General features: G+C 45.7%; 1 protein-coding gene across 9 annotated transcripts in view; it reads right to left on the bottom strand.

Annotated features, from left to right (window-relative positions):
- LOC117409831 (patatin-like phospholipase domain-containing protein 6) overlaps positions 1–11,807 on the bottom strand; it is a 37,996-nt gene that overhangs the window by 7,612 nt on the left and 18,577 nt on the right. For 4 of the 9 annotated variants that reach the window (XM_059006812.1, XM_059006811.1, XM_059006809.1 and 1 more), the window contains exons 25-31: positions 10,782–10,964; positions 10,073–10,191; positions 9,759–9,915; positions 9,231–9,347; positions 8,541–8,610; positions 2,505–2,621; positions 1,232–1,348 (exon numbers count right to left, since the gene is read on the bottom strand). In XM_059006812.1, the coding sequence (XP_058862795.1) occupies positions 1,232–1,348; positions 2,505–2,621; positions 8,541–8,610; positions 9,231–9,347; positions 9,759–9,915; positions 10,073–10,191; positions 10,782–10,964 (880 nt within the window). The remainder of the gene's footprint in view (positions 1–1,231; positions 1,349–2,504; positions 2,622–8,540; positions 8,611–9,230; positions 9,348–9,758; positions 9,916–10,072; positions 10,192–10,781; positions 10,965–11,807) is intronic. The other 5 variants (XM_059006818.1, XM_059006817.1, XM_059006816.1 and 2 more) reach the window with 2 other exon arrangements.

Here is an 11,807-nt window from a genome sequence, read left to right on the forward strand (position 1 = left end):
CCTAAAATGATACTAATAATACGTCTCTCGTTGCTTTTAAGAGAGTGAGAGCACTATTCTCCCTGAATAAACTTCCATCGGTGCAATTGAATTCAAACTCCCATTTCAATCAGCATTCTAATGATGACTATGATGATAACAACAGATTCGATACTTTAACGGCAGATTGATTGATTTGCAGATTGATTGATTTGGATGCTGATCCAGTCCCTGAATATTTAACAGAATGCCCATTCAAAACAAACCCAATAACATCACTCTACCAGAAACGTACGCATTCCTTTATCTAAAATAACAAATATCCTTCCTCCTTCGCGGTTCGTTCAACAGGAATCTGGGTTTAGAAAAAAGAGACACTCCATTTCATCAAAAAAGGTTTGGGGGATTTTTACCTTCTGTTATGCAAAGCCTTAGCTGGATTATCTGAAAAGGGTTAATAAATGAAAAACAAAAACCACAACATTCAAAAGAAAACTGTTCATAGAATCAAACACCCCCACCCCCTCCCCCTCTTTCTGAAGGAGCAGGAATTAATACAATCTATTAAAATGACATCTGAAGCGACTCACTCGACCTCCTTACCGTGTTCCCCACCTCACCCCTGTATTCAAACTCTTTACCCTGGACCTTCTCAGAGTTGGTTCTAGCTGGATTCAGAGTCGGAGTCAATTCCATTTCCCATTCCCCTTGAATCAACTCCAATTCCAAATTCCAAATTCCAATTCCACCTTAAAACCAACTCCCCCTGAAGGGGTGTCCAGAATAACGAAGCGTGTTAAAGGAGTGGAACCCGGATCGTTTCTCTTACCTCTTCCTAGCATTACCAGCAGCAGCACTACCGACAAGACCCTGACTGCCTGCCTGCCTGCATTCATTCCCACACCCGCACTACTAAACGTTACTTTTACATTACTTCTAGATCCTCTGCAAACTCGTGGATGTCTTCAAAGTTCTGCAGCAGGCAGCAGGAGAGGGGCTATTTAAGCAAGTTTAAATATATTGCCATTATATTGCACCCGCAGTGCAAGAAAAAGCAGATTGATCTAACGGGCAGCGAGTACGGCTCAGCTGACTGGTTGCAGGTGGTTTCTGTGCTGTCATTTACTTGCTGTGCTGTGAAATCTTTGCTTGAGGCACCTTTCTTTACAAATGAAGGACGGCTAAGAGGTATGAAGAAGGATCCTGCTTCACGCTCCTTTAACACTGCAGTTGTGGAAGTTTCTTTACTTACCTGGCAGGTTGTTGATGTAGCCTCCGTCCATAAGCAAGTTTCCATCCTTTGGGTCACAGAGTGGCGGTAGGTACCCGGAAAGGGTCATGCTAGCTCGCACATACCGCCATAGTGAGCCTATCCACACGAGGGAGGGGAGGACAAATTCAATGAGAACCGCCACATCATCAGTGCAGCGGCGTGCCTCCCTCCCGTCCACGCCGCTTCGTGGGGGAGACACGCTTCAGCCCTGGAGAGAGATCATCTGCACAGCGCCGACGGTTCAGGCACTGGGGTTACCACAGCCACCATCACCGCTAGAATTTAGGATGCACTCTCGTGTACAAATTTACAAGCTGCCCATCTTTGATTTATAGGTGTGCCTCAATTCTTTAAAAAAATTGCATTTTTTTTTTTGGTCTTGTTTTTCTAAATCCTGTACTGAAATAATGCTCCTCTACAGTCTTAAATGAGAATTTGCACTATTCCTACTGCAGCCCTGCCTTCTCCAGCAGTACCAATGGGAGATCCTTCCTTCTTGAATGCAGTTCTGATCGGGTCCCTGGTGCCTGGCTAGCTCCAGTACCTGCAGGCGCTGTGCAAATGTCTCTCCTTGGTTTGGATCTGTCAGTGAACACGGTGGGCAAAGCCAGCCCAGCCCTGCCCCCCCCCCACATCCCCTGCTGGGGGCAAAACTGGGCGACACATGGGCTGGAAGTAGAGAGGCTCCCTCTGCAGCTCCAGGGTAATATGTGGGTTGGAGTGACAGCTGAGGCTGCTGGGAAACAGCCCCCCATCCACTGTCAGCAAACTGCATGTACCAATCAGAATTCAAATGTGTTTTTCTTTATTTTTTTGGATCAAATTGAGAATCCAGAACACTCATCTTGCCAACAACGATGAAAGCAGGTCAGCGTTTATCTAAACTGCAAAAAGCGTTTCAACAGAACCAATTTCCTGTAGAAACAGGAAGTCTACCAAATAATTTACATTTCTGACCGTACTGAGGAAAAGCAGGGTCTCTCAAACATCAGGGGAGAGTAAAAACCAGCCTAGCAAATCTCTGAAGCTACTTCAGTACTGTGTGCCCTAAAAGAACAGAAGCACCCTGCTGAGCCCCGCGGATGTGAGCGCGTTGGAACGGGCCGAACGCTTGGTTCTGTGTTCCAGTCGCCTCATTCCATTGCACTAAATCTAATTTCCAAGCCCATGCGTTTCCTTCCAAGCCATGGCTTTGCAATGTCCACCCGGTCAGGTTAGCAACATGAAGCACCAGCGTGCGGAAGAGTCTGACCTGGGACATTGTTTACATAGCAGCCATCCACAAGCAAATGCCCGTCCTTGGGGTCGCAGAGAGGAGGTAAATAGGGGGTGTAGGACGCGCTGGCTCTGACATAACACCAGACACTGCCTGTCGAATGAAGATGGAGAGTAAATCAAAGTGGACAGTGGGGGAAGGGGAAGGAGCAAGGAGAGAAGAGGGGAGGCGGGCAAGGGGGTACAGTCATAAGAGCAGCTTCTAGAAAAGAGGATCCCAGCCTGTTCTGTCGTCCACGGTCTAAACCTCCGCACGTCCAGCACTGCAAACAAGCAACCCATTACAGCTCGCAGGAATACATTTGCTGTAGAAGTGTCTAGCAAACATTTTCATTTTAATACGTATCTAGTACTAGGTCAAAGTTTCCCTGTCTCTGGAAATCTGTCAGACAAGCACTTCCTCTGTCATTTCACCTGCACCTCCTCAGTCGTGTTACTGGTTGAAAACATGTCAGTCAACAGGGGAAGCAGCTGATTGGTTAATAACAGGTAAGAAGCTGTTGAAAGGGTGGGGGCCATTCCCCTCTGCAGGTAAACTAACCAAGGAAGTGCAATGCGTCTTTTGCAAAGTGTTCGTTTCAATCAGCTATTAGTAAAGAACATGAATCAACGCTCCTGCACCAATCTTTTGTCCACAAACAGCTATGAAAATAATACCATTAATAAAATCAAACCTACGTTTACCATATAGTGAAACGTTCGCTCTACGAAGGGATGGTATACAGTATTAGGTCATTACTGTGTAAGCTCTACTCTACTGTATGTACAGATAAAAAACAGAGGCCCTTTTTAGGTCATGGACAGCTTTTTGGCAGCTAGTCCTGATCAATCAGACTCAATGATGAAGCCAGGTGGCCTTCAGAGTTTCAGGTGCAATGCTACAGGACAGCTATCCAGACAAACATCACAGGACAGGGGCCTGGAAGAGGGGAATTCAGTCTCCAAGTGACGCCCCAAAACGACATTCACGACAGTAGTTCAATTTAAGGTGAAACACGTTCCACGGTAAATATTTCATCTGTGGCCGTCACTTGTAGGCAGAATCCCCACCTTGCACTGTAGACCCATCCTTGAATATGATGTATACTATCAAGTGATTAAAACGTAGCTCTCCAGAAATCTAAATTTGAGCTCAAACACACTAAAGGCAGCGTCTCTCCCCTCGTTCCTGTTTCTCCATCGCAGCACAGTGATTTATCAGACCGCTGCTCTTCAATCACTGCTGCAATGGGTCGTGCGTTTCTGAAGGCTGGATCTCAACTACAACAGAAGCAGGTTTTTGGAGCGACAGTGTAAATGAAGGCTGGGAACCCCTTTTCTGGAACAAAAAGGTGCCAGGACAACAAAACGATGCTGCAAGCTCTTTCAAGGCTGGCCTGCCGACCGCCGAAAGACAGATTCTTGTAACTCGAGTCTGAATTTCTCTCCAAATTGAGTCAGCTACAGATAGATAGAAAGCTCGGTTTTATAATCTTAAAAAGCAAACTGGTAGGGGTATGAAATGAATCCCAGTTATGTTAGAATCATGTCCATTTGTGTTTCAGTGGGTACATCCTGGTTACTTTGTAAGTACATGACGAGCAGACATGTTTGAGAGCTCTATTGAGGCCACTAAACTTCTGACACGATGACTGAAAATGATTTACAAAGAGCATCTAAAACAAGAATACATTAGTAAGAGAAGTCAGATATTTCATACCCATACCAAGCTGCTCTTTAAAGTATAGACAGCAACAACGAGCAAATAACGCTGCTGCTGAGCTTGTGAAAGTTTGTGTACGGATTAGACCAGACCATTTTGAAATCTGAAGCAGGCCGTTTACTAGAAGGCTGTCTGTCAGGCAGAACAGGACAGGGTTTATTCCTGCTTCTGGGACCAAACACTTCAACAGAATTTATAAATCAAAAATAAACACCCGGGCAAAAAAGTCAAAAGGAAAAAAAAAAACAAAGCAGCAATGTGAAATCACGTTTGAAACATTTGCAATGGCAGCGAGATGGCATTCTGTATTTCAAGCACATATATACCATTTGAAATGAAATGCATTGAGGTTTGCATTGTGTGTGTGTGTGTGTGTGTGTGTGTGTGTGTGTAGCCAGTACATGTAGAATGGCTTGGGCGGGGGTAGGTATTTATTGACTATTTTACCCCACTCACACCATGCCTGCCTGCTCACTAAATATCTCAGTATCCCTGAATGCAGAACATCTTCAAATGCATGCAAAAGGGCAAACTAGGTTTTAAAATCCATTCCTTCCCTCTTGTTACCACCAGCAACATTAAATCCACTGTCTTTTATCAGCACTGGAATATCTATCAGTGGAACTCCCTGGACCAGCACTGGGCAGTTTATCAAGAGCGTTGTCCAGTATTTGAAATATTAACATTAAAAGAAATAAGAATGGCCTCACAGCACAGACAAGAAGGGGTGCAGTAACACTGTTACTAAAGCCAAGAAAAGAAAATGGATTTCAAAATGGTTATCCTTTTATTCACATTTAAGCCTATTGCATGTATTTGAAGACAGTTAGCTATTTCAGGACCAAGATATCCAGCAAGTCAGAGTGGAGCAAAACAACGTCCCAGGAGCCAAAACAAAGTGTCTGGAATCCTGCTCGTCACACGAATACTGTGTCTTTAGGATCGGTCCTTGCATTTAAACAGCGACACCTCCTAAGTGTGTGGAGGTTTTGATTGAGATTTCATTGAGAGGGGGTCAATGGTTTCAAAGCAGCAGTGTTGATGTGCAGGAAGATTAGCGTTAGTTGCAACAATAACGGGAAAGCAATGCTGTCAAGTATGAAAGTATGAAAACAGAGCAACAGAGTAGTAAAACCTCTCTCTCTTTGACCCAAGCACATGCACACGCACACGCACACGCACACGCACACGCACACGCACACGCACATGCACACGCACATGCACACGCACACGCACACGTTATCTGCTTTGACTATTATTCACCAGGTTTACTGACAAATCATTTATTTCAGCAAGTATGCTTCCGACGGGAGTCCTGAAAGCCCTATGGGTGTGCAGCTGTAATATCTGTCCCCTCAATACTTTTGTGCAGAGATTTTCTGTTTACTAAAAGTTGTACAGGGGGCGGAATTGACAGCTGCACACCCCTAGTGGCCATTTCTAAAATCCCTTCTGACCTTGTGGGCGTGTTTTCAGAAACAAGTCCGCTGAAAAAACGACACGAGTTAGCAAGCTTGGCAAATTATAATCTAAGCGGAACTGGTGAAGAGCGATAGTGAACACACATATACTAGGATATTCAACAGGCAGGTATAATGGATCCTTTTACGATGGGACTAGCTATAAAGGGCACCAGTGAAATATTTAACTTGGAGTCTCCAGTCTTTAAATCAGACACACTCTTACAAAAGAGAACACCCTTAGAAATGACTTCTTTTCAAATAAAGATACATTTTATTTCAGTGTAAGAATTGAATTTTGCCTACAAGTGATGAATGAACTTGTCTATTGTCTCCTTATCTTTTCCATGTCTGTGGAGTTCTATGCAGGTCCACTTGTGCTCATTTTAAGGTATTTTTCCAAGCTTGCATCCCTGCTTAATGCTATCCTTAACCCAGATCATCTTTAAAACATGCCTCGCATCTCACTGTGCTACACAGCATACTCAAGACTGGAGCTGTTTAAAAGATGGGGCTCACCTTCAAACAAGCACAAACTCCCAAGAATGTCCAATACTTTATCAAAACACATATTCATCTTAACAGAAAGTTCAACAGTAGCAATGTACTTTAATTTGAACGCAAGTCATTTAGAAGAGAGATTCTTAATTCAAACAGGAACACACAGAGAGGCAAAACACCATGTGCTGTGATGAGTTAGGTGAAAGGATCTATCTCTCCAGCTACAGCAAAACTACATTAGAGGGAATAAAGGCTGAGGCTTGCATGAATGTTTCTGGATTCCACTGTTCCAAGGAAATAACATGTGCATGCGAGATGCTTCTGGTCACTCCACCCACTCGTGTGCCACGTAGCCAATCAGGGCAGGCTCTCACTGTAGGGCTGGTCCAGTCAGAAGCTTGGTTGCCTAGCAACCAGCCGTACAGAGGCCCTGCTGATCCACAATGGATAAATGGCTGTGGGAGCCCCTCTTCTCAAACCACCAGAAGTTACAGCAGGGGAAATTCAAAAAGGCAGGAAAGATGGGAGACAGGACTAGGCTCCCGATAAGCATCCCAAATGGGCTGTTCCAGTCCAGGTTTTTGCTCAAATCGGGGCCCTAATTCTTCCTTTTGATTCTCCTTTCCAGTGACTTTACTATTCAGCAGCAGTCCATGAGAGACCGGTGAATATGAAGCTGCTGGAAAGCAGAATGAAATTGAAAAGCACGCTCGCAGGTCTCGCTGGAGGAAGTCATTCAGACAGGCCTGTCCTTATAGTCACCAGCACATGCGGATCAGCATGCAGAGGGGCGGAGGCTACACTAGGGGGTGCTGCATCCCACCTGTGACCCTGGCAAACACAAACGACCTTGTAAAGGTAAGCGAGGAAATGTTGGGCCAGATTCTTTGCAATCTTGTGTGTAAAAAGACAACCTAGGAAGTCAAGCTTCAACACAGCATGGTACTAATTCAATTTAAAAACGGAAATACATGCTTGCTGGAGCATGCAAGACCTCTACAGTGACAGAGATTGCCCTGCAGTCTGTGTGCAATCTAAAAGGTAAAGACATTGGAACAACAGAAGTATTGCCAGGGTCACAGTTTACTAAAGGAATGGTTTCAGCGAGTAGTGACAGTGTGAGTGGGTTAGGGGGGATTCAATCAGGGATAGAATGGGCAGGTATCTACTGCAGATCAGAGGGACTGAACTATGCAGAGTGATCAGGGGGGGGGGGTTATGAAGGCACGATCAGGGAGGGCATCGGTTTTCTCACAACCCAGCTGACACATCGTTAACACAGCCTGGGCAGTGCGGTACGCTGTGGCACGGCAGTCCCGTGGCACTGCCACTGGAGATACACACAGTACAACAGCAGGGGGCGTGAAAGGGCATGCAGGCTGAAAACCGGTCACTTCGTTACAGTACCTAGGCATTGCTGGTTTAATTTTCCTAAGAAACGGCTCAGACGTACAGCAATTGTAGGCAGCAAAGGGTTCAATTCCTGTTTTTCCAATTCTTTTCTGTTAGTCATGTGCTGCTCCTGTGAGAAGCTCATTTGAACAGAACGCTGCTCGTCACAGTTTTGATCAGGGATGTGCTGGAATTGATTCACCCTGCCTGCAGGAGAATCAGACTGCAGATCTTCGCTGCCTAATGTTACTTTACTCAATTTAAGATGGGGAAGCAAACACATGACGTAGAGAAATGATCAGGCAAGCCGATCCCAATGCGATTGCTGTATACAGGAGCACAAGCCACTGCTGAGACCCGCAAGCAGGTGAAATAATATCACCAGTCTCGTGGTGCACCTCCATTCTGTACATATATAAAACTCACGCAAGCACAGATTTCCACTCTTTCACTGTCTGATGTGTTTGCATGCCAGACTTTTTAGTTAATGTTGCACTTCCTAGATGACCATCCTCAACCAATCAGCTGCGTCCCCCGAGGACTGACATGCTTTGCAGGCAGCGTCATGCTTCGCTCTTGACATGACTGAGGCAACATTACCCAGGAAGTGACACCGGAACGGACTACCTGAAAGTTGGTAGGCACATTGTTTTTGTATTATCTGGTACCAGATACTGTTTTAAAATGACAGACACGTTTGCTATATCAAAAGAGAGGCCTATACAGTTCATGGAAGTGCACACCAGAAGATTTGTGGAATTATTTCACTAGCTAGAACCTCTTTAAAAGGGACCCCAGAAAGTCACTCCTATGTAAGGATCACTTTGAATCTAAATCTTCCCGGAGCTTCTCCACCCTCTACCAGGGGAGATCGGTCCATCCACCCCCCCCCCTTTCAGCCTGCAGTGCCTGGGTGAAGCAGTGTAGTAGGCAGAGATACACAGACCGCTTGACTCACCATCTTTGTGAACCCGCATTGCGGACGCGGTGATGTCTGTGGTCACGTTGAAATAGGGGATCCACAGGTCCTTCAAAAAGAGAGACAGCAAAGCAACACATGAGAAACGAGGGCATTCCTGCAGGCGATATTACTGCGAGGCCCCGTACAGAACAGCAGCTTCACACTTTCATTTCTGTGTTTCACACTTTACTGTCTGTGGTGTCGGTCGGCAATGACAGAGTCCTTCAGGGCTTCATTGCCCTGATATTATTACTATCTTTCTCTAAATCAGCGTTAAACTTGCCAGGACTTAGAGCCTTCCTTATCCTTTCAAATCATGTGGCTTTATAAAACTCTGTCTGTCTGTCTTAAGAACATAAGAAAATATACAAAACGAGGGGAGGCCATTCAGCCCATCAGCGCTCGTCCGGTTCCTAGCAGCTGGTTGATCTACTTCAAGTCCAGTCGTTTGATGCAGAGTAGATGGGGTTGTCTAGGTGTCTATTTGGCAATCTGCATCCATCTACTTTTTAAACTTCATATTCTGTGTGTATTTCAAAACGCTTTATTACACAGTAGAGAAAGCAGTACTTGAGAGATGCCATTATCCATGGGTCTCGCACAGCACAGAGCTCAAAGATGCACCCTGCATGTATTAGGGAGCCGGTTTGCTTTGCTTGCTGGGAGCCCCTCTCTCTGCTTCTCTACCTCGATCTGCTTGTCCTGGAACACCTTGGAGATGCTGGTGTTGAAGGCAGATCCAGAGAACATGGAGGTGATGGGGTAGGTGAGATCCAGCACGGTCTTGAACACGGAGTTCATCGCCTGCAGGGGGCAGCGGAGACCAAACAACAAACACCACAATGTTAAAACCAGCTTCAGAGACCAGGAGAAGAATTATTTTATGCTGGATATAACAACGTCTTTAATTGATAAAAAGAACGGTTGTAGCCCTGAGTAACCTACAATTTAAAAAATAATAATAATAATTAAAAAGAAACACTCAGGACAGGAAAAGGATTCGGACGGGTTTGTTTAGTTCAGTGTGGGTTTAGCAGGAGCCTGCTTGCTGGCAGCTGCTCATTTCAATGATACAAGGGGAAGTCCGAAACCCAGACCCGGGTGCAGGACTAGCTTGAGATTCTAACCCTGCACTGTAGAAATCACCATCTCCTTTAACATTAGCTCTGAAATGTTACATGAAGTTCCAGGACTCCAGCCCTGTACAGGACCCACCTTGGCCCACTCGCGTGCCCTCTGCTTGGTCCGGACCGCACTGCGCTCCTCTGCGTACAGACCCCCGATGAAGGACCCGATAGACGTCCCCCCGACGATGTCGATGGGGATCCCCGACTCCTCCATAGCCTTGATGAGCCCCACATGCGAGCAGCCCCTAACACACACACATTGAGAGCTTTAAACCACAGGCTCCTGTTCACCTCTGAGTGAGGCTTCCTTGTACACTGGAAGCGTCTCTAATCTGCTATCAGTATATAAATCAAACTGGTAACTGGACGTTAGCGTTGCTAGTTAAATACAGAAGGCAGTACCTGGCCCCGCCCCCTCCCAGTACCAGGGCGATGGTGTTCCCAGTCAGGACTCGGGCGAGACGAGAGAAGTCACTGTGCCGGTCAGCTGTCTTCTCAAACACTTTCTCATACATCTCTCTCTGCAAACAAAGGGTTAAATATCAAACTCTTGGATCATAGGGAGTCTACTGCAGGGTCGGGTCCATTCCTGTTTTCAATTCCTTTTTAAAATCAATTCCAATTCCCTTTTAATCAATTCTAACACGTCACTGACCAAAATCGCAATCTGCAGCATTCTGTTAAAATAAGCTTCTCACAGCGGCAGCAAATTACTTGCATTGAAATTGTTGGTTAGTCAATTAAACTGGCTTCAAAACGAAAGCAGCTGAAGAAGTCGTAACCATCATATCATCTCTAAACTATCAATTCTAATTCAATTGAAGGAATTGGGAGTGGATTTTAAAAGGGAGCTGGGATTGAAGAACAGGAATGGCCCTGCTCCTGACAGCAGGTACCCCAGAGTGTGTCTCTGACCCCGTCCTGCTGACACACGCCGCCCCTCAGGGACAGAAGAAATAAGAGGAACCAAACAAGCCTCCATGGAGGCCACATGGGCGCTTCTTTCACTTCAGAAGTACCCAGGATGTAATGACGGAAACAGAAACGGACGCGAGTCTAAGATAAGCGGGGTTCTGTTTTTGAGAATATGAAACAGAGCCTGGTCTCTTACCAGCTTGGCGGGGCTGCGTCTGGAGAAGACCCTGCGGGGGGCCCGGAGGTGGAGGTGTCCGGAGCACCAGCTGCGCATGTTGAGCCACTCGACGGTGCGGGCCGGGCCGGGCCCGTCCTCCCGGTGCAGCAGCACCAGCTGCTTGAGAGCGCGCACCGCAGTGTTCTCCAGCATCCGCTCCAGCTGAGAGACACACAAGCACACACTCAATCCATGAGAGACACACTCAATCCATGAGAGACACACAACCTGTGATAGAAGAATAATAGAATAATCGCACAAAGAGTTCTAATCTAATATGTTTGGGTGATCTCTGTGATTTGTATAACCTGAATAATGATATTATATGAAGTTTGATGTTAACAAAGTATTAGATTTACAAATGTTGAACTAACACACTGGAATGTGGCCAAGGGTCAGCAGCCCTGTTTTTAGAGAAGTGCATGAGTCAGCGACATGAGGATAGGACACTGTCTCAGATTATAAAGATATAAAGAATATTTGGAGACAGCGATAATTCCTCTTTTCTCCCCAGTCACTTAGTTAATATTCTTGTATTGGGGGAATCAACTTTGTGGGACCTGATAGACACTCTCTCCCTAGCAACTAGAAAAATCAACCAATCAGAAAAGTCGGTAGACAACAGTATCAAGAATACCACAAGGTTGGTTTGAGCTGACTAAGGAAGATAAGAATTACCACAAGTCATGAACTCTGTGCAAAAACTGATTATATAAGGAACTGTTTGACTTAGTGTTTTTTGAGCTTTCTTTGCGGTTGCTTGCAGAGTCTGTGACACTCTGTTGAATGCTCCAGTCTGCAGACTAATAAAGTGTGAGTTGCTCCAACTTGTCTCTGTCTCAATCGTTCCCTCAGTACGGGACCGGTGCCTGCTCGGTTGTATGCAGAAAATTCCACCACAAACCGCACACTCAATCCATGAGAGACACACAACCACACACTCAATCCATGAGACACACACAACCGCACACTCAATCCATGAGAGACACACAACCACACACTCAA

Source organism: Acipenser ruthenus, chromosome 34 (genome assembly GCF_902713425.1).
Source record: "Acipenser ruthenus chromosome 34, fAciRut3.2 maternal haplotype, whole genome shotgun sequence".
NCBI lineage: Eukaryota > Metazoa > Chordata > Actinopteri > Acipenseriformes > Acipenseridae > Acipenser > Acipenser ruthenus.